At 43.9% G+C, this 22673-nt stretch overlaps 1 protein-coding gene and 1 long non-coding RNA gene across 3 annotated transcripts in view; one reads left to right on the plus strand and one right to left on the minus strand.

Moving 5' to 3' along the window:
* The window catches only part of LOC131999204 (uncharacterized), a 45550-nt gene extending 28742 nt beyond the window's left edge, over positions 1-16808 (minus strand). For both annotated transcript variants that reach the window (XR_009399048.1, XR_009399047.1), the window contains exon 1: positions 16653-16808. This is a non-coding gene — a long non-coding RNA (uncharacterized LOC131999204). The remainder of the gene's footprint in view (positions 1-16652) is intronic.
* RPLP1 (ribosomal protein lateral stalk subunit P1) lies at positions 9480-15299 on the plus strand. Its single transcript, XM_059418513.1, is given in 4 exon segments — positions 9480-9551; positions 10106-10180; positions 11227-11358; positions 15246-15299. Coding segments are annotated over 4 exon segments (333 nt in total).
* Positions 16809-22673: the final 5865 nt, after the last annotated feature.

The following is a 22673-nucleotide window of genomic DNA, read 5'->3' on the forward strand; positions in this document are numbered from 1 at the left end:
TCTCCCAAACCCCCTCCCCCCCGGCAACCCTCAGTTTGTTTTGTGAGATTAAGAGTCACTTATGGTTTGTCTCCCTCCCAATCCCATCTTGTTTCATTTATTCTTCTACCCACTTAAGCCTCCATGTTGCATCACCACTTCCTCATATCAGGGAGATCATATGATAGGAAGTTTTTTTTTTTAAGATTTTATCTATTTATTGGAGAGAGAGAGAGAGCGCACAAGTGGGAGGGTGGGGAGCTGGGCAGAGGGACAAGCAGACACCCCACTGAGCAGGGAGCCTGACACAGGGCTCGATCCCAGGACCCTGAGATCATGACCTGAGCCAAAGACAGATGCCCAACTGACTGAGCCTTCCAGGCGCCCCAGCAGTGAAAGTCTTGTACAGCAAAATCTACAAGACTGCTGAAAAAAATAGAAAAACACACAAAGGGAAAGACAGCCTGTGTTCATGGATTCAAAGAGTTAATATTGTTAAAATGTATATACTACTCAAAGCAATCTACAGAGTCAACACAATCCCCATCAAAGACTAATGGCATTCTTTGCAGAAAGAGAAAAACTGTAAAGTCTGTATGGAACCACAAAGGACTCTGAAGAGCTAAAGCAATCCTGAGGAAAAAGAACAAAACTACAGGTACTGTACATCCTGACTTCAAATTGTACCACGAAGCTGTAGCATTAAAAACAGTACGGTGCTGGCAAGGAAAGAGACACACTGACAAACAGAACAGACAGCCCAGCATTAACCTTGCTTATACATTAAACTAATATTCAACAAGGGGGCCAACAGCATCGAAGGGGAAAAAGACACACTTCAACAAATTATGTTGAGAAAACTGGATGAACACACGCAGAACACTGAAACTGGACATCTTCTACCACTCACAAACATTCACATGAAATGGATTACATACTTAAACATACGGACTCATACTATATGACTCCTAGAAGAAAACATAGGGAAGAAGCTCCCTGAGACTGGTTTTGGTGATGATTTGGGGATATGACATCAAACAGCAAAGGTAAAAATCAACAGAAGGGATTACATCAAACTTAAAAGCTTTTGTACAAAAGAATTAACAAAATTGAAAGGCAACCTACAAAATGGGAGAGTTTTTGCAAACCAATTGTTATATAAGGGGTTAATATCCAAAATATAAAAAGAATTCATACAACTCAATAAGAAAGAAGCAATCTGATTTAAAAATGGGGAGAAGAACTAAATAGACATTTTTCCAAAGAGGACATCCAGAAGGTCACCAGGGACGTGAAAAGATGCTCAACATCGCACATCATCAGGGCAATCCAAAGGAAACCACAGGTGTTAGAACGCCTCTCATCAAGAAGACAAGAGTAACAAGTGTTGGCAGTGAATGTGGAGAGATTAGTAAACCCTCGGGCACTGTTGCCGGGAATGTAAACTGGCGCAGCCATGGAGGAAAACAGTGTACGCAGGTGCCTCAAAAAATTAAAATTAGAACTACAAGGTGATTCTACTTCTGGGTATTTACTTGAAGAAAGTCAAAACACGATCTTGAAAAGATACCTGCCCTGCCATGATCACTCAGCACTCCTTACAACAGCTGAGATCCAGAAACAAGCAGAGGGCCCGTCGGGAGATGAAACGATAAAAAAATGCGGCGCGCGTGCGCGTACACACAGGGGTGGTACTCAGCTGTGAGAAAGGAGGATGTCCTGCCGTTTGTCACGACGCGGAGAGACCCTGAACACAGGATACTAAGTGAGGTAAGCCCGACAAAGACAAGTACTATATGACATCGCTTACATGTGCAATTTTAAAAAGCCGAACTGTAAAAACAGAGAATAAAATGGTGGTTATCAATGGGTGGGGGGTGGGGAGACAAGGCAGATGTTTTTAAGGGTACAAACTTTTTTTTTTTTTAAGATTTTATTTATTTATTTGACAGAGAGAGATCACAGGCAGGCAGAGAGAGAGGGGGAAGCAGGCTCCCCCATGAGCAGAGAGCCCGATGCAGGGCTTGATCCTAGAACCCTGAGATCATGACCTGAGCTGAAGGCAGAGGTTTTAACCCACTGAGCCACCCAGGTGCCCCTAACGGTACAACCTTAAAACAAGTAATAAGTAAGTCCTAGAGATCTAATGCATAGTACAGACAATAATACTATATTACAAACATCAAACTTACTAAGAGACTAGAACTTAATTAAGTACTATAAAGAAAGGATAATTATGTAATGTGATAGATGTTAATTAACTGCTAAGTGATCATCATATTATGATACATAAATGCATCAAATCCTATAGTATAAGATATTGTACACTGTAAGTTTATAAAATATTATGTCAAACCCATTTCAATAGGGAAAAATTAAAAGTAGAATTTTTGCAATAAAAAAAGCAGTAGAAAATAGAAAGTAATTTTTTTTTTTAAGATTTTATTTATTTATCGGGGGGCGGGGGAGAGCGAGCACAGGCAGACAGAATGGCAGGCAGAGGCAGAGGCAGAGGGAGAAGCAGGCTCCCCGCTGAGCAAGGAGCCCGATGTGGGACTCGATCCCAAGACGCTGGGATCATGACCTGAGCCGAAGGCAGCTGCTTAACCAACTGAGCCACCCAGGCGTCCCGAAAGTAATTTTTGTTTTTTAAGATTTTATTTATTTATTTGACAGAGAGAAATCACAAGTAGATGGAGAGGCAGGCAGAGAGAGAGAGAGGGAAGCAGGCTCTCTGCTGAGCAGAGAGCCCGATGCGGGACTCGATCCCAGGACTCTGAGATCATGACCTGAGCCGAAGGCAGCGGCTTAACCCACTGAGCCACCCAGGTGCCCCCGGAAAGTAATTTTTTTTAAAGATTTCATTTATTTATTTGACAGAGAAAGAGCAAGAGAAGAACACAAGCAGGGGGAGTGGGAGAGGGAGAAGCAGGCTCCCCACTGAGCAGGCCCCCCCCCCATGCACAGGGAGCTTGATGCGGGGGTCGATCCCAGGACTCTGGGATCATGATCTGAGCTGAAGGCAGACACTTAATGACTGAGCCACCTAGGCACCCCAAAATAAAGTAATTTGACATTAAATTGATGATGTCTTTTTTGTGTAATAATAGTTATATCTATGTATTAAGAATGCTCTTCTAGACATTTAATCAAAAAACATGGTTTGGGTAAAAACATAAATTAGAAAAAGTACTACCGGAAAACATGGCGAAACAGACATTTTTACCTGGGTAGGCACAAATTTTTCTCTGATTAAATTAGAGTTTCTTTGGAGGCTGATTTTGTTTTTTTAAACTAAATAGTAATCTGTTATATTAACAGTGAAAGTATGACACTAGTCCACAAAATCCACTTGTCACTAATAGTATAGTAGTAAGCAATATCACAGTTGTGTTTCTAAAATGCTCCAGACCACTGAAGTTTAATCCTATGTCAGTAGATGTTATTGGATTTAATCTCTCCGTTTCTTAATGTTTTAAGTATCATGTTGCTTAGTCTGTTGAAAATACACCTTAAAAGGACAACTGAGCATCTAACTTGGACTTGGTACATAGTAGATGGTCATTAAATACTTGCTAAAAAAAAAAAAAAAAGGACAACTGTACTATGACAGGGGAATGAGGGGTAGGAGAATTTGTCTGAAGTAAAAGTATGATGTTGAATCCACTGAGCCCATGAACCACACATAACAAAGGGAAATGATTGGGCGACTGACCTTTTGCTAAGATAGTTCTAAACATTCATGAGGAACAGCTGTGGTTAACTGGGTGCTCGGTGTCTGACACCTGTCCAGGTGTTAGCTACAATTTGCAGATGAAGAAACAGATCGAGAGGACTGATGACTTGCTCAAGGCCCCCCAAAATCACAAGTGGTGCAGCTGACATTGAAGCCCAAGTCTGAGCCTGACATCCAAATTTTTAACCACTTTGCTAATGACTGGGTCTCATTTTACAGTTTAAGTAAAAATTTCTTAGCCCTAGATAGTTACTTTTAGTTGATAATTTTGTTTTTTAAAATAAGTTTTATGTCCACTGTGGGGCTTAAATTCAGGACCCCAAGATCAAATGTCACATTTTCTATGGACTAAGCCAGCCAAGTGCTCCTTACTTGATAATTTTTTATGTTCTGCAAAACAGGACAGCTGTGTCTCTCTTACAGGTTTGTGGGACTTTATATAGCTTTTGGGTACTTTGGAGCTCATGTCTTCTCCCAATATGACATTTTTTTTTTTAGCTTTGGTTATAGTGTTTTTAAAATAAACTTAATTTTTAGAATTATTTTAGCTTTACCAAAAAATTGTGAGGATAGAGAGTTCCCTCCTATTCAGAGCCAGTTTCCCCATTATTAACATATCAATGTGTTATAATTAATAAACCAATATTAATATATTGTTATTAACTAGAGTCCATGTTTTATTTGGAATTCCTGAGTTTTGAACTAATGTCTTTTGTCCTTCCCAGGATCCCATCTAGGAAACCAAATCACATTTAATCATTGTGTTTTCTTAGGCTCCGGGCTGTCAGAGTTTCTCAGACATTGTTTATGGGTTTTTTTTTGCTTGTAGTTTTCAGTTTTAATATAATCAAACCTATGTATCTTTTCCTTTTTTTTGAAAAGGCACTCTTCCCCTAACCAACCACTCCACTTCCCCATTTATAAAGTTATACCTCTGACTTACTCAGTTCCTGCATGTATGACAGTGGATTTCTAGGTTCTCTGTTCTCTTGGTCTGTTTATCTACTTGCATGTAAATGACACATCTTTAATTCATTCAGCATGTATTTATTTGAGTGCCCCCTATGTGTCAGGCACTGTTTTAGGCACAATTAATGCAGTGGCAAACCAAAGTGTGTTCCCTCCATGGAACTGACATTTAAGGTGAACTCTTTTATTACTTTAAAACACCACTTTTGGGACGCCTGGATGGCTCAGCTGATTAAGCATCTGCCTTCTGCTCAGGTCACGATCCCAGGGCCCTGGGTTCAAGCCTGATGCCCAGCTGGGAGGGGCCTGCCTCTCCCTCTCCCTCTGTCTGCCACTCCCCCTGCCTGCCACTCCCCCTGCTTAGCTCTCTGTCAAATAAATTAATAAAGTCTTAAAAAAATCAATAAATAGGGACACCTGAGTGGCTCAGTCGGTTAAGCTGCTGCCTTTGGCTCAGGTCATGATCCCAGGGTCTTGGGATCAAGTCTTGAATGGAGCTCCTTGCTCAGCAGGGAGTCTGCTTCTCTCTCTGCCTCTGCCTACGACTCTGCCTGCTTGTGTGGTCTCTCTCTCTCTGACAAATAAATACAAATAATAAAAATCTTTAAAATAAATAAATAAAGCACTGTCTTCATTTTTACTGGTCCTTGATCCTTCCATGAAAATTTTAAGGACAACTGGTCAAATTTCATCAAAAACCCTAATGGAATATTGACTGAAATGACATAATTTGAAGAGAATTTAAGATCCTTTCATCTGTGAATATGGTATATCATTCTATTTAAATTGCCTCTGATGTTGTTCCTTAAAATTTTATAATTTTAAAAATAATGATCATGCATAAGTTGTTAGATTTACTCCTAGAAACTATGATTTTTGTTGCTTTTGTATGAAGTATAATTTTTAATACTACATTTTATAACTGACTTTTGCTGAACACAGAAACACTGCTGGCTTTTGTGTATTAATCTTGAATCTAGGTTGATTTGTTTGCCTATGGATTCTCTTGAACTTCTGGGTAAATAAATAATATTATTTATGAATAGTGGAGTTCACAACTTTCCAATTTAATAACTTTTCTTTTTCTTGTCTTATGGAGATGGCTAAACTGTAAAATAGTAACTGAAGTAAAGCAGGGAAAGGACATATCTTTGTTTGTTCCTGATTTTAAAGAGTAGGTTTTAAGTTTCACCAGTACGTATGGTGTTTGCTGTAGATTTTTAGGAGATATCTTATCAGGATATGAAAGTTATCTTTTCTTCCAATTTTCTAAGAGTCTATGTTAATGGTTATTTAATTTTATCAAGTCATTTTTCTGAATCTATAAGAATTTCATCTAGTTTTCCTCTTTATTAATGGATTACTTTTTAATAGATGTTACACTGAACTATCCTTAGTCATGGTATACCATATTTTGATATACAGTACTGCATTCAGTTTATTGATCTTTTAGTTTTTCCAGTTTTACTGATGTAACTGACATTCACATTTTAGATTTTTGTGTTTACATTTGTAAGTGAGAAGAACTTATAATTTACCTTTCTTATACTCTAAGGTTCAGGTTTTGCTACTATAGTTAGAAAACAATTTGGAGGACAAAACACTGATTTAAAAAAGTTCCTTATTAGTATAGTTTAAGACAGGCAATATTTTGTTTTGTGTTGATGTATCATATTTGCCAGATCAGTTTTTTGTTTTGTTTTATTTTGAAGTATACTGGGGGCAGGGAAGGGGGATGACTATATTTTAGACAGATTCATTTTGGCTTTGGAAATGTTCGAATTTTTCAGTAGCTTTACCTTTTTCCACCCAAATTCCACTATAATTGCTTCTGGAGTTGGATGAAAACTCAAAACAAGTTTTATTTTAGAAAGCTTGATAGTTTTAAAAAATTGTTTAGAAGTTTGAGATATTAAGGGGTGTCTGGGGTGGTGCAGTAAGTTAAGCATCTGACTCTTTGGCTTCAGCTCAGGTCATGATCTTAGGGTCCTGGGATTGAGCCCTGTGTCAGGCTCCCCGCTCAGCGGGGAGTCTGCTTGTCTCCCTCTATCTCTGAAATAAATCTTAAACACACACACACACACCACACAACGACACAGACATCAACTGATTCATATATGGTCAATTAATTTAGGACATAAGAATCAAGAATATATAATCAGGAAAGGACAGTCTCCTCAATGAATGGTGTTGGGAAAACTGGACAGCAACACACAAAAGAATGAAAATGGACCACCATCTTACAATTCACAAAAATTAATTCAAAATGGAATAAAGACTTGAATATAAGACCTGGATCATAAAACTCCTAAAAGAAAACAAAGGTGGTAAGCTCCTTGACAGTGGCCTTGGCAAAGATTGTTTGATCTGACTCCAAAAGTAAAGGCAACAAAAACAAAAGTAAACAAGTGGGACTGTATCAAACTGAAAACTTCTTCACAGCAAAGGAAATCATCAACAAAATGAAAAGACAACCTACTGAGTAGGAGAAATTTTTTGTAAATCATATATCTGAAAAGGGGTTCATATCCAAAATGAATAAAGAACTCCTACAACTCAGTATCAACAAAAATTCCATTAAAAATGGACAAAAGATCTGAATAGACACTTTTCCAAAGACATACAGATAGCCAACAGACCCATGAAATGCTCAACATTACCAACCATCAGGGAAATCAAATTAAGACCACAGGGAGATACTGCCTCACATCTGTTAGAATAGCTGTCATCAAGAAGACAAGAATAACATGTGGTGGCAAGGATATAAAGAAAAGAAACCTCTGTGTACTATTGGTAGGAATATAAATTGATGCAAATGCTGTGGAAAACAGTACAGAGGTTCCCACCTAAATTAAAAATAGAACTACCATATGATCAAGCCTTTCCCACAGGTATTTATCAGAAGAAAAACACTAATTTGAAAAGATATATTCATTCCCATGTTTACCATAGCATTATTTACAATGGCCAAGACACGGAAACAACGGAAGTGTCTATCAGCGATTGAATGAAGAAAATGTGACACACAAACACACACACACACCCACAGGAATATTATTCAGGTGTAAAAAAATATAACACCTTGCCATAAGAGACAACATGGATGGACCCTGGGGGCATTATACTAAGCAAAACAAGTCAGAGAAAGACAAACACTGTATGACCTCACTTACATGTGGAATCCAAACAACAAACAAAAATAAATAAACCGAACTCATAGATGCGGAGAACAGACTGGTGGCTGCCAGAGGGAGGGGTGGAAGGGTGAAGGGGCTCAAAAGTTACAAACCTGAAGTTACAAGTCACTGGATATAACGTACAACATGGTGACTATAGTTAATAATACTGTGTTTCATATTTAAAAGTTGCTGAGAGTAGACCTTAAAAATGGTTGATGTAGGGCGCTTGGGTGGCTCAGTAGGTTAAGCCTCTGCATTTTGCTCAGGTCATGATCCCAGGTCCTGGGATCAACCCTCCATTGGGCTCTCTGCTTGGCGGGGAGCCTGCTTCCTCCTCTCTCTCTGCCTGCCTCTCTGCCTACTTGTGATCTCTGTCTGTCAAATAAATAAGTAGAGTTTTTTAAAAAAAGAAAAGAAAAAATGGTTGATGTACGTTTTGTGACACACACAAATATCGAATCATTATGCTATACACCAGAAACAAAAATGTCATGTCAATGATACCTCAAAAAAAAAAAAAAAAAAAAAAGAAGAAGAAAAGCCCAACTCTCAATATGAATCCAATACCAATTTTTATTAAGCTTCAAAAGATACAAAATGGCAACGCAGCCCCTAGACAGCAGTTGCTTCACAAAGTCTTGAACATCTTAAGGGCAGTTTCAGGACACTTCCACCCAAACACGGAGTGCCTTAGTTACAAAAACTGAAACGGATTTGGAAAGTTCCCCTCCATTCCCAATAGATGTTTTATACGTATAGTAACAGTGCTTACCCCTTCCGCTGGGTGAGGATTAAACGAACCCTTGTAGAGTGGGACTCAGCGCCCGGGACACAGTGGGCGCTCCCATGGCACTGCTGCCCGTTTCCTCCCCCACCGCTTCAGGACCGGAGACGCCGCGCTAAGTAAGCACCAGAAGCCTCCAAACTGACCTTTAGCTCCTGCGCTCCAGGTGGGCACAGCTCCGGGAGGCTGGCGACGTCATTACATGTCCGAATAGTGTCACACGGGCTACGGTCGATGGGGGTGAAATCCATTTACCTAGATATCTTTTTCCTAAAAGTATTTTTACTGTTCAGGAGCCCTGAGTTTTAGCCGAACCCCAAAACCTTGCAATTTCAAGAACCACCAATTTTTTCAACTCGCAAACGAGCGAGTTGCGCTTTATGCGCAGGCGCCAACGTGTTCCGGGCGGGCTGTTCTCGCCCCGCCTCTTCCGCCAGGCCCGGGCACCGATTGGCCCCCGTGATCCATATAAGAGGCGCATTGGCCGCACCTGGGTGGTTCAGTCGGTTAAAGCATTTTCTGGCCAGGTCGTGATCTCGAGGTCCTGGAATCAAGCCCCGCGTCCTGCTCTCTGCTCAGCGGAGGAGCCTGTTTCCCGGCCCCCTCTGTCTGCCTGCCTCTCTGCCTACTTGTGATCCCTGTCAAATAAATAAAAATCTTAAAAAAAAAAAAAAAAAAAAAAAAGGCTGCACAAGCGCGGAATGTCCTTCCCTCAGCTGCCCGCTAAGATGCTCAGTCCTTCGGAGCAAGCAAAGGCCGTGTTGGGGGAGGCCATCACTTCATCAGGCGACTAGCACCGCGCCGGCACGTCCGCTCAGCACTCGCCAGCATCATGGCCTCGGTCTCTTAGCTCGCCTGCATCTACTCGGCCCTCATCTTGCACGACGATGAGGTGACGGTCACGGTGAGTGCGTGCCAGACCCGCGCCATCAACATCCCCGGCGGGGGAGAGGGGCCCAGCAGCGGGCGGGCCCACGTGCTCCAGCTTCCTGGGGGACTGGAGTATTTGGGTTTTGTTTCAGCGAAACTTCCGCGGCGTGAGGGCATCCTAACCGCACCTGGGACACTCCCTGTTTGGTGGCCCTGAATTCCTGCGCTCCTCTTACTAGGCCTTGTTGGGCCAGGCTGCGGGATGTGGAGAGCACATTAATTAGCTTGCTCTACCTCCGGCCCTGACTCGCAACTTAAAATAGCGGCGTGGCTTGGGCAAGTTCTGCCTGCGAAAAGGAAGCGATGCGCTGCCTTGCGAGGGGCCTGGAACACCAGAGCCGGTTGCATTCTCTTTGCTGGTGATCGTAAGAGTGTACGAAAGGGTCAGTTTTAAATAAGCGCACATGAAATACAGGTAGAATCTATGAAGTGGTTAAACACGGTTTTGGACACACGTTTTGAATGTCTTTTGTTTGCAGTGTTTTGGAGACGTTTACGAAAACTACACTTTGGTTTGCTGTTTTTTAGGAGGATAAGATCAATGCCCTCCTTAAAGCAGCGGGTGTGAATGTTGAACCCTTCTGGCCCGGCTTGATTGCAAAGGTAAGGTGAGGGCAGCCAAGTGATGGGGAGAAGCAAATCTGGGACATTACTGATTAAGTCAGGTATTCGTGTAACACTAAAAAGGCTGAAAAGTGCGATATTCCACTGGATCTTTAAGTGGTATTTCCTCATAGTTCCTTATCTAGAGCCTAATTAAAGTTTATGACTTTTACTTGATTTCAGTCAGGTTTCTCTTTGCTTCTGTTCTGAAACCATGACATTCATAAATATATATATGGTATACACACATGCGCATCAAATGACTCCTTAAATCGGCCACCCAGGGGATAATATCGCCCATGTTGTTCCAAGCACATTATTCTTGCATGATAGTCTGGTTTCATGGAAATTGGATGTAGTGACCTTTTGTTGGCCATTTACTATTTTGGGGGGATATAAAAAGACTAACGAAGACAAGATTCCTACCCAAGGAACTTGGCACTGGCTATCTTTCCTATTTTATGTTAATCTCTGGCAAGAGGCTATTAGCTTCATCTCTTCACGTTGTGTCCAGAGAGTTCTGAATGATTGAAAACACTGTGCCTTTAGTAAAGGTCCTCCTCTTTAATAAAGTCCCTGGACTTAGCAGTATGAAAAATGGAATTCACTGTTAAGAGGAGATCTGGAACTGTGGAAAGAATCCTGGTTTGAGTGTTTAAGGAGGCATGAGTTTTTTTGCCAACAACTTACACCAGCATTTTGGGGCCAGTTTTCTCACCTATAAAAGGAAGGAATTAATTAGTTATTCTGTCTTGCTACTGAAATATGGCAATGCAATTGTAAGATTTAAAGCTTGAGTAGTTTTTTGTGTGTGTGACTAATTTTTAATTCAGCTGTGTGGTCATAATCTAGTCTAAGTCTTGGGGAATCTAAGTAGCAGCCAGATGTCACTGGGAGACTCCAGAGAAGGAAGAACGATATAGTGTTGGGAATTGGTTGTTGTTCCTTCAGGGGAGGGGGGTACCTTTGGATGTGTGTGTGGGGGGGGGGAGTGCTGTAACAAAAGGCCAGCATAAGTGTGATCAGTGTATGCATGTGTGTTGCAGGCCCTGGCCAACGTCAACATTGGGAGCCTCATCTCCAATGTAGGAGCTGGTGGACCCACCCCAGCAGGTGGTGCTACGCCAGCAGGAGGTCCTGCTCCTTCCACCACTGCTGCCCCAGGTAGGCATTTTTTTTTTTTAATTGGAGGGAAGAGGGGCACCTGGGTGGCTCAGTAGGTTAAAGCCTCTGCCTTCAGCTCAGGTCATGATCTAAGGGTCCTGGGATTGAGCTCCACATGGGGCTCTCTGCTGGGAAGGGAGACTCCTTCCTCCTCTCTCTCTCTGCGTGCCTCTCTGCCTACTTGTGATCTTTGTCTGTCAAATAAATAAAATCTTTAAAAAAAATTGGAAGGAGGAGTGGAGATAAAGAGCAGTGATGCCTATAATACTTAATTTGCTAAGAGTAGATGATGTATAGAAACCCTATAGCCAGGGGCATGGTTGGAACCAAGGCTAGGACATTTTTGACCAGGTAAGTTGAGGGGCCTGGAGCTCTTTGGAGTTTAAAATACTTAGCAAGTGTTGACTTTCATTTTTTTAGCTGAGGAGAAGAAAATGGAAGCAAAGAAAGAAGAATCTGAGGAGTCTGATGATGACATGGGCTTTGGTCTTTTTGACTAAACTGCTTGTGTAAGCTGCTCAATAAAAAGCTGAACTCTTGGTTGCTGTTGGTTTTGCCCATTGTTTGGGGATGTGCATTGTACAGATGATCTCCTTTCTGCAGCACTGGCTGCCAGCCTCTTCTGGTATGACCCTCTTCTGGTATGCCCTCTTCTGGTATTGCCCCCTGCCACCACCAACTCCTGGTGAGAAGTATGGCACCAGTCAGATGCTGTGCCAAGAATACCTAATGTTGCGTGTGGAACTGCATGGAGAGGTGGGAGAGAGATCAGAGCAGATGCCTTGTCGGAGTCACCTGTGTGAGTTCATGACCACAGGGTTTGTCTTCTTGATAGGAGTAAGAGTCGGTGGTTCTGGTATAATCAAGGCCTCTTAAAAATCCCAAGTAAGGGGCACCTGGGTGGCTCAGTTGGTTAAGCATCTGCCTTTTGCTCAGGTCAGGATCCAGGGTCCTGGGATCGAGTCCCACATCAGACTCCCTGCTCAACAGGGAACCTGCTTCTCCCTCTCCCACTCACCCTGCTTGTGCACCCTCTCTCTGTCAAATAAATCTTTAAAAAGAAAAAAAAATCCCAAGTAAAATCCTGGCTACAAATTTTTTGAGCTGTGCCGAGTCATCAGAGGTAGAGTACTGCTATATCCCTGGGCTTAGAATTCAGCAATAACTGAAGAAGTGGTGAGAATTCAGGCTTGTTGGGGCGCCTAGGTGGCTCAGTCGGTTAAGCTTCTGCCTTGGGCTCAGGTGATGATCTCAGGGTCCTGGGGTTGAGCCCTGCATTGGTTCCCTGCTCAGTGGGGAATTTGCTTCTCCCTCCTACTCTGATTTCTCGCTCTCTTTCTCAAAAAAAGAAAATTCAAGGTTGAGTCCCCATTTACACAAAGAGGTTAAAACCAAAATTCAAATCTGAGTTTGACACTAAAAAAGTAACCTTTGGGGAAGGGGATGGCTGAGCACTGGTATGAAGACTGGTTCCCTTCAAAATGCCAGGGGACCCGAAGATTTGGATTTATAGAACGTGGTTACTTTGTCTTCAGAGCACCTATTAGGTGCCAGGCACCTGAACATCTATTAGATGTCTCTATTAGAGATCAAGAGTTGGTGAAAAGCAGGATGTCATGGCCCCAAATGTCCACTGTCCAAAATCATTAGTGTTTAGAACCAGATGGGTAAGTGGCTGGTGTACCTCACAGAATTGAACACAACCCTGCAATTCTACTTCTGTGCATTATTACCCAAGAGAAACTACGTTAGGACATCAGGATGCATCTTTGGGAATGTTTAAAGCAGTACTTAGAAGACAGCAAAAACCTCAAGTCCATCAGCTAGAAAATAAAATGATCCTCAATGATCAGCAGTGAAAATGAGCTGTGGATATAGAGGAATTCTTAAGGTTAGATTAAGAACAAGTCCTGGTAAACTGCATACAGCACACTGCCCTCTTCCTAAAGCTCAAAAATAAGATGGATTAAGTAAGGTAAGGGGTGGTTATTTTAAGATCTTAAGAAGTGCAGTACTTAGAGGTTACTGTCATTAAAATTTTGTGCATGTGAGAAATGGGTCATAAAGTGATTGTGGGGTGCCTGGCTGGTTTGGTAGAGCATGGAATTCTTTGGTCTTGGGGTCATAAGTTCAAGACTCATGGGTGAAGAGCTTACCCAAAGATTGATCTACACACACACTTAAGTGTTTTTCCTCCTCATCTTCATCAGCTAACAGCCAGTGCTGTGCTGATCTCCAGCATGTCCCGTCATTCTGCATAACAAGCCCATGGTAAGACCCATGTCACAGGTGGGTCAATGGAAGCTCAGAGGTTAACATGAGGTAAAGACTAGTAAATGGGTAGAAGGATTCAGACGATACTCTGCAAAGCCTGCTCGTAGCATCTTTCCCCATGTCCCTGCTCCTTTTCCCCTCCTGCCTCAGTTTACTCATCTATAATGAGAGGGCCTGCCTCACTGGGTTCTGGAGACTTCTGAAATTCTGTTCTGGAAGCACTTAAGTGTGAGGAGGGAATATGGACACTTCCCTTAGCCAAGGAAATACCTTGAATGGATTAAAGAGAACACTTAACAGGAACATAAAGGAAAACAGAATCTAGAACAGCTGTAAATGAAGTGGTAGATTGGGACACAAATACCAAGTTCAGTTACCCAAACTCTATACAATGACAAATGTGCGCTATAGCAAGACTCCAATGCAAACATGGCCTCATCGGTGGGCCCAGCTTTTGAAAAGAAATCTTTCAGTGTAGTAAAACCCTAAGTAGAGCTAAGAACCTTTCCAAAGAATGATCTGATAAAGTAGGAGATCCACCGACACATGCAGAAATGCCAACCTTCTATTCATTTGATCCTGAGTTAAAAAGTCTGCCCAGTTCCACTGCCTTTTTAGTTCTCCTGACCCTTAATTTCTTCTTTGCAAAATGGGAATAATACCTAGTTTATGTTGGGGAATGGACTGGCCCAACAATGCTCACTGGTATGCAGATGCTATTTCCCTTCTGTGTAAGGTACAAAGAACACAGCTGGCATCCCTGGTTCTCAGAATCCCTCGGTCCAGCCAGCCTAAGCCTTGTTCTCTTCAGACACTCCCCGCCCACTGTCAGTCCTCTGCAATCAGCCAGCAGCTTTGGTTTCTCATGACTGGTTTCATGCTACTGATTATTCACCAAACATACTCTATACTTTGTTTAAAAAGTTCCATTGTTCCCAAGATTCTGTTCAACTCTCTCCTGTGGCCACTGAAAGCATACCCAGGTCCAAGGCTGGCTCACTCGCCCCTTTTATAATCTTGCATCAGCAAGGAGCCAGGATTAGGTGTAGGGGAGAATTTTAGGAACAGACTTGCTCACTGACAAGCCATCTAAGAACAACAATTTTTTTTTTTAAAAATCCATATTGTCACTGAATGTGTTGCACAATGGGATAAAAAAAATTCAAAGCTCCTGTCAACTGTTTTACTCCTTTTTTTTTTTTTTTCCTTTCTTCTAAAAATGATGAGCAAACCACACATGAAATTCTAAAACCACCTTTTGGAAAAGAGAAACACTCTAATTAAAATGAAAGAATTCAAAATATTTATGCAACAAAACAACTTGGTATATTGCTACAAATTCAAATAAAATATGTCAAATTCTTTCTCCTCACAATTTGAAGGAGCATATACAGTAAAATTCTGAGAGAACAAAGTGAACGAGGTGTTAATGAGCTTGGTCGCATAATGCTTTAGAGTTTAGAAATAACTTCCACAGGTTTTCCCATTTTGAACTTGACCATGTCAGAAGCAGTAAATTCACCCTGGTCACACAGCAGACTGGTGCTCAGAGAGTCCGAGTGCCTGCCAGGTTCGCATAGCTAATGGCAGGCAAAGCGGGGTCTGCCACCTCCGTTGTCTCCACTAGTTCTACCACGACATGGTGTCCCTTTCCCGCGTGCGCTTTTGTAAGGTATGGTGATGGACCTTTGATTTTTTTCCTGTCACTGTACAAGCCTCTTCTCCAACTTATCTTTGCAAACAAGCCTGGATAATTCTGCTAAAGGTAAAGACGAGCCACTTTCAAGAGAGCATTGGTATTTTTGGTTCTTCTGAAGCAGCCAGGAGAGGCCCCTCAGAGTCAGACTGCAGACACCCCACAGCCTGCATCATGAAACCTGAGCTGTTCAGGTCTGATTCAACAATCCTCCCTGAACTGGGGTGTCTGGGTGGCTCAGTGGGTTAAGCCTCTGCCTTCGGCTCAGGTCATGATCTCAGGGTCATGGGATCAAGCCCCTCGGGCTCTCTGCTTGGCAGGGAGCCTGCTTCTCTGCCTACTTGTGATCTGTGTCAAATACATAAATAAAATCTTTAAAACAAAACAAAACAAACAATCCTCCCGAACGCTTATAGAAGGACAAGGGGTCAGGGCCATCGTGTATTTTCACAGGATCCCTCAAGGAGTTATGGGCTTCCAAATAACCCTCTAACTTCTACATAGTTGAACTCACCACAGCTTCCACCCTTCTGGCTTGTATACTTTGAGGGTTATTAGGACATCCAAATACAATGAAAAAAAAAAAATGTGTGTTCACCTTCCATATCTTTGCACTTGCTATTCTCCACTCTCACCAGGCCACTGACCATCTACCCCAGTCAATTCTAGGAAGGCCACCCCAGGCTATATTAAATACTCTGCTGCAAGTTCCCTCTCTTAACGCTTCTTCGAGTAGATGTGTAATTATGCGTTTGTGACAGTTTGGTCAGTATCTTCCTCCTCCAAACAGTAAGCTTGGGGATGGGGCTGCCTGCGTTGCTCACCTGTATCCTCATTACTTATCACCGTGTCTGGCTCATTGTTGGTGTTCAATATGCATTCATCACATTGTCCAACCCTCCCCTTTTACACACGAGGAATTCGGGGCCCAGAGGGGAGGAGGACCTTGCTCAGCAGCAGGGAATGGGACAGCCAGAATTGGAACCCAAGTCTCTGGACCAGTGAATGTTCTTATCATTGTGGCCGCCGGTACAGGAGCACAAAACCAAGCCTGCCCCCCACGGCGAGCTTCCTCCCTTCCTCCCTCCTTTCCGTCCTTCCCCACTTAATATGCACCTTCCAGGTTGCCAGGTACAGGTGTGGGCGGCCAGGCCCTCGGGTGGGAACCCGAGAGCTCCGGCTCCGTGAACCGAAGGGAAGAGCGTCCGGAGATATCCCCAGGTGAGGCCCCAGCCAGGCTTCAGTGCTGAATCAGGAATTCTCGGCCGGTGAGGAAGCAGAGGCAAAGGTGTGGCGCCCCGGAGCCCCGCAAATTGCCTTCCGGACACAGTGACCTACCTGTCACCTCCCCTGTCACGTCCACGTCGTCTAGGATGACGGAGAAGGGGCACGAACTTGGAGACGGAGGGCCGGCGGCGGGATGAAGAGTCCTCTGCCCACCCCGACTTCACGCGCCACAGAAGTGAGCTCCTCAAACCGCACAGGTGCCTGAGAGTCTGGCCCCCCGCGCTCGAGCTTTTATAGCCCGCTGCTCGCCAATCAAAGTCCGTGCTGGGAGGGCGGGACGAGAGGCGGGGCTAAAAGCCGAGGGTGGCCGAGGGAAGCCGAATTTCTCAATTGCACCGAGGCCCATTGACCACTAGGGGGCGCGCGGATCCGCGGAGCCTTTTGCGCATGCTCATTAATATCCCCGGCGCTAGGAATAGCTTTTAAGTCTGTTTTAGTGGAGGTTTCGCAGGCTGGTGCGCTGGCTAGTGAACTAAAGTAACTAGTCGGTTGTGAAACCTCTCTGCCGTGAACTCCAGCACTTTCGCTAACCAGCAGGAATGGGATGGGGCATATTTGTAAACTGGGAACAATGACCCATTCCTGCCCCAGAGCTGGTTTTCGAGGGAAGGGGCGGATGGGTATGGATAGTTAATATCACTCCAACTAGTTCCCTGTTTTATTTTAGGGAAGTAGGTGCTGACTCTTCTCAGCACCTTCCTTTCCAGAAAGCGTTTTCGCCCAGAAAAAGAAGTGATTTCTTCTGCTTTTGGCTACTCATCATCCAGCTGAGGCACCTGGGCATCTGTAAAAACCAGACCAGACCAGACCAAACCAAACCAAAACAAAACATCCGAATGAAACAAATAGCAACAACTACCCAGTTTCCTGGGCCCCTGCACACTGCACAGGCTGAGGAACCCAAAGCTGGGGGAGGCGGAAGGCGGTGGGAACCCTGCATTTTCACCAGTCCCAGGAAGTCTGTGGGTTAGCACTGGAAACTCCTGGTTTAGGGCAAACCCAGCTGCTCGTGCTGTGCCTGACAAGTACAAGGTACATGATAAACATGGTCTGAAAGAATGAATTAATAACTGTCTCCAAATATCCAGTTGGATAATAAGCTACATTGACCATGCTTGGAAAGTGGACTGTTGATTGGAGTGTAAATTACTACCACTTTTTAAGGAGTGCAACTGGGTTCCATCTCTCAGAATTAAAGGTGTTCTTTCATCCAAGAATTTCACTTGCAGAAATCCATCCAAAAAATACATGTATAATTTCAATGAAGCATTTTTGTAAGAGAAGAAAATTGCCTGAGAGGAGGCTTTCGTGTAACTGTTAACAGGAGTGCTGCTATTGAACGATATCTAGAAGGCCTTGTTAAGTGAAACAAGCAAGCTGAAGACCAGTATACGTAATACGACCCTAAAAGATTCACATGCATCTGTTTGTATGTGTAAAGGAAATTCTGGAAGGGTTAAAGGAAAAAAAAAAACCCAACAAAAAATAAGTAAAAAGTAAAAGATTACCTCTGAGAAGGGTTGGAGAGGATGGGAGTGAGATTTTCCATTTCAGTTTATCCATTCCATATTGCTTGGATTTTTAAAAACCACAGCCATGTATTACTTTTAATAGCTTTTAAGTCTGGTTTGGTAATGGCATTGTCCTCTCGGGCACAGGTTAGCCAATTAAAGTAACTAATCTATTGTTAAACCTCTGCATCAGGAGATTCCAGCACGTGCTGTTAACCAGCAGGAATGGGATGGGGCACATTTGTAAATTGAGAATAATGACTTGTTCCAGGCACAGGGCTGTTTTTTGGGGGGGGAGGGGATGGCGGTTGGGGAGCAATAGTTAACACTATCGTTAATTTTTTAAAAGTGAAGTGTCTTCAGTATAGAAGAAAAACTGAACTTGGGGCACTTGGGTATCTCAGTGGGTTAAGCATCTGCCTTTTAGCTCAGGTTCCTGGGACCAAGCCTTGCATCAGGCTCCCTGCTCAGTGGGGAGCCTAGTTCTCCCTCTCCCTCTGCCTGCTCTTCTTCCTATTTGTGCTCTCTGTCAACCAAATAAATTAATACATCTTTAATAAAAAGGAAGAAAATAAATAAATAAAATCTTTAAAAAAAATAAAAAGGAAGAAAAACAACTTATTTTATGTATCTCTGGAGGGAAGAACTCTGACCAACCAGGAGACAGTTTTAGCTCAAAATAAAGAAAGCAAGAAAAATTTTGCTGGCTATTATCTGGAGGCTGGGATGGGGAATACAATATCTGATTCTGGGAGGAGTGCAGACAAGATACCACAGGTTTTTAAGGAGGTAGGTTAAATGCTCTCTGTCACACTACCTGGATTAATTCAAATCCCACTGTGCCCCTGAATAGGGCAGTGTGACTTTAGGCGAGCTGTCTAAACTCTGGGTGCCTCAGTTTCTTCACCTACAAGATAGGGATAATGATGACACCAACCTCATCAAGTTCTTGCAGAATTACACGATATGGTACATGTCAGACACTCAGCATGGTTCCTGTTCAAAAAATGTTAGTATTTCTTTGCTGTTTTTATATGATGGATCGACCCTTTAAAAAGTTGAAAAGAGAATCACAGAAAACATTTCTGCTCTTGGAGGGGCTCTTTTATTTTTCCACCTTTAAATATTTATGGAAACAGCCAAATGTGGGTTTTTCAGGATGAATGGATTTAGTGGATTGGTAGACTTGCTTATATGCTGGATGGCTTTGCTTATTACAAAGCGAATTTGGGGGGTTTGTTTTGCGGATGCTGGCTCAGTGCTGCCCCACCGTGGCCAATCGTAGGAATGGCTACTTAGCTAAGTCGACCTTTTCTTACCAGAGCATACCTGGGCTGGGTGGGGTGTGTGAGTCAGGCAGGCTGGGCAGGTGGGCTGTTGGCCCAGGAGTGAGTAAGTCAGTCCACACCTCAGGAAGGAGAGGCATGTTTGTATGCCCACCAGTGACTCTGCCAAGAGGAAACCAAGTTCACTTTATCTAATATGGTCATGCCTCCTGTGTAATTTACTTAGAACGTTTGACTTTTCCTTTTAACGTGCTCAAGTTCATTTCTTGTCGAAAAAGCACGTTACTGAGCTGCTGTGCTATCTGGCGTGCCCTTGGCTGTCCTCCAAGGTTGTTGGAAGAAACAGCCACATGAAAACCACTTCTGCTTTTGCCATAAAACTTGCGGAGGCCGTTTTGTTGTTACTAGGTCTCATGTGAAAATTCTTCTAAAATTTAGGGCCAAGAGAAAGTTTGTATCCTCTGAGGAATTGCTAGCCAGCCCTCTTTTATCATAGCAAGCGTTCTGTGACTTACCAGGCCCTCTCAGCTTTAGCTACTGACAAACAGTGCTAGGCTCAATGCCTATTCTCAGCAGTTAAATGGACCCAAGATGGGTAATGTTTCCTCCTTGTTTTCTTGGTACTAATTAAAAAATTTGTGTGTGTGTGTGTGTGTGTGTGTGCCTTTTTTAATGATTTTGCTGCATATTGGTACTCCAATCTACACTCCCATATTTTTTCGAGAAAGAGGCAAGGAATCCATAAATTAAATAAGAAGTGGAATATTTGAGGGTTTTTTGTTTTTTGTTTTCTGGTGAAAAGATACTTGAGATGCTTTTAAGTCAGTGGTTGCACTTGGGTTTTCGAGACTAACAAGTTTATGGGTCAAAGATTTCAGACCGTAATGTGTCTTTACTTGGGAAAATGAGACGCTCATGTAAATAAGGCCATGAAGGAAGTATAAGTTGTGGGCAAAAGATCAGCAGCTACTAAGGTTCATTTCCTCATCTACTATCACCAAGGATAATACTGAATCAGCGTGGACAGAAAGCTGGTGGCCTATCTGGACCAAAGACATTTTTCCCACTGCCGTCTGATGAACCATCAGGAGGGCTACATTTCATTGTAATCGTGTTTAAAAATAAAAATGGTCCTGAGAGGGTCCTGGAACCTCTGAGCAAAGGAGATGCATCTCTAAGTTCTCCTTTCAGTCTTGGTTTCTGCCTCCTTCCTGAGAGAGGTGGGATCCTCGTGGGAGCAGAGGCTGTTGGGGAGAGAGGTCTGTTCTGCTCGAACATGAGATAAGCCCTCTGACCTCACGGCCCCCCTCGAAGATGTCTCTACAGCCTCTGCCGGAGACTCACCTACCAGCCCTACGGGCGCGCCCAGCTCCTTGCTCTGTTTACTCTCAAGTAAAGCCTTCCTTCTGTTTACTCAGCAAAGATTCTTTTAAGACAGGCTAAGCACACGGTTTACTCTGCTAACAAGCTTTGGCATTTATTGTGAGGACCTGTGTTGACTTATTCTTGAGTCTTCATTGACATTCACTGGGAAATGTCAGTGCAAACACAGGGAGACATCCTGGGAGCCTGCAGTCCTGACAAAGCACTCTGGAAAGGGCCACCCTTCCTATTTTGGTTGGAACCCACCTTGAGAGTTAAAAATCACAATAATATACCCACCACAAGAGATTTCAATGATCTTCTTTTAGTTTTTAGATTCAGTATCCGAACCCTTCTGCTCAAGGTCTCTTGAAAGTTCCCCGTGTTGATTCTGGACAAGAATTGGTCTGGGCCGGCCACTTGGTGGGCCCCCTGCCAAGAGCCCAGACCCGAGCACCCTGGGGACCAGGACACGGCTACAGAGCACCTTCAGCTGCGGGTTCAAGGACAGCTCAGCCTCCACGTGGTTGCGTGATCTTGGGACAGTCATTTCTTCTCTCTGGCTCTTGGTTTTCTTATTGGTAAGGTGAAGAGAGGTGGCCTACGGACGCATCTCTGCAGCTAGACTGGGCTTCAGGCCCGAGCGCCAGGCCCTAGGAATGCTCAAAAATGTTTGTTTTGAATGAAGGGATGAATAAGCCACGCCAATTGATCTCTTGGGTCTTGCTCTGACGTTTTGTGCCTGAATGCTTCCAAAAGGCAGGCTCAGTTTGAGTCATAGTCTGACAAGCTCTGCTAACAAGGTCGCCGTAGATGGCCACAAACCCCCAGCGTCTGGATCCGGCCCTGTGGCTGTCGAGTGATCTCACCTGCCTCTGGCTCTCGTCTTCCCCTGGCTCCCCATCCAAGCTGATGCTTGTAAAGGAAACATCTTTTTAGGTGAGGGGCCTGTGTATTTGGTTCGTCTTTGTTGCCTGGAAACTGTTGACATCCCGAGACATTCTGTTGCCTTCACTGGGTAATGAAAAATTGATGACTTTTTTTCTCTGTCAACAAACTCGCAGCCTGTTCACCTTGGCTGGGAATGGGTGGGAAGCTGGCTCTTTGCTCCGCAGCTGTTTGCTCTCTTTCTCTTTCAAGCACTTGGGTTTACTTTGCTTAGAGGCGAGGTGGTTGGGCGGGGGTGGGGGGGGGGGGGGGGGTGGGGAGGCGGGTAGCTGAGACTGGCGGGGGAGGGGACAAGACGAGTGTGGCTGTGTGTGGCCGCTAGCTAACACCGAAAGAGCTGTTTTCGCCTCCTTCCAGTGTTCCTTCAGTTTCAGCAAATGCCTCTGCCCAGCAGATCTGCCACACCTCTGCCCTCCAAGGTTGCCCTGCGCGCACCCCTCCCAGAAGCCCAGTCTGGTCTCCCTGGCCCTGGATCCTCCTCGTCCTCAAGAAGCCTTGGGGACAGTCTGCAGTGTACAACCAGCGCGTTTCCATTCCACTCCAGTTTCTCCTCCTGGCTGTGCCTTAGCCTTGCAGCGCTCCCCCCAATGCCCCCACTGAGGACAGGCAGATCTTCCAGGACAAGATGTAGAAGGGACCTCAGAGATAATCTGAGTCCCTCATTTTTAATATTTGTGGAAGAGGAAGCTCAGTGAGTGGAGGTGATGAGAACGAGAAAATAGGCATCCACCATCCTGGTCTCACATCAGGTTCAGACCTCCATCCCCCAACCTCTCAGCTTGTTAGAGGATAGAGCTGTTTCCAGAGGCCTCATTGGCTTAGACAGTCTCACCTTCCTGCTTACAGGTGGGGAGGGCAGAGCCCAGGGCCTGGCTTCTGGGCATCCTCTTTGGGACACTGTCCTTGGGACTGTCTCAGACCGAAGCTACTCCTTCTTTCCCAACTGCAGGTGCAGAGCTGTCCCC

The sequence above is a fragment of the Mustela nigripes genome, chromosome 13, assembly GCF_022355385.1.
Source record: "Mustela nigripes isolate SB6536 chromosome 13, MUSNIG.SB6536, whole genome shotgun sequence".
Lineage (NCBI taxonomy): Eukaryota > Metazoa > Chordata > Mammalia > Carnivora > Mustelidae > Mustela > Mustela nigripes.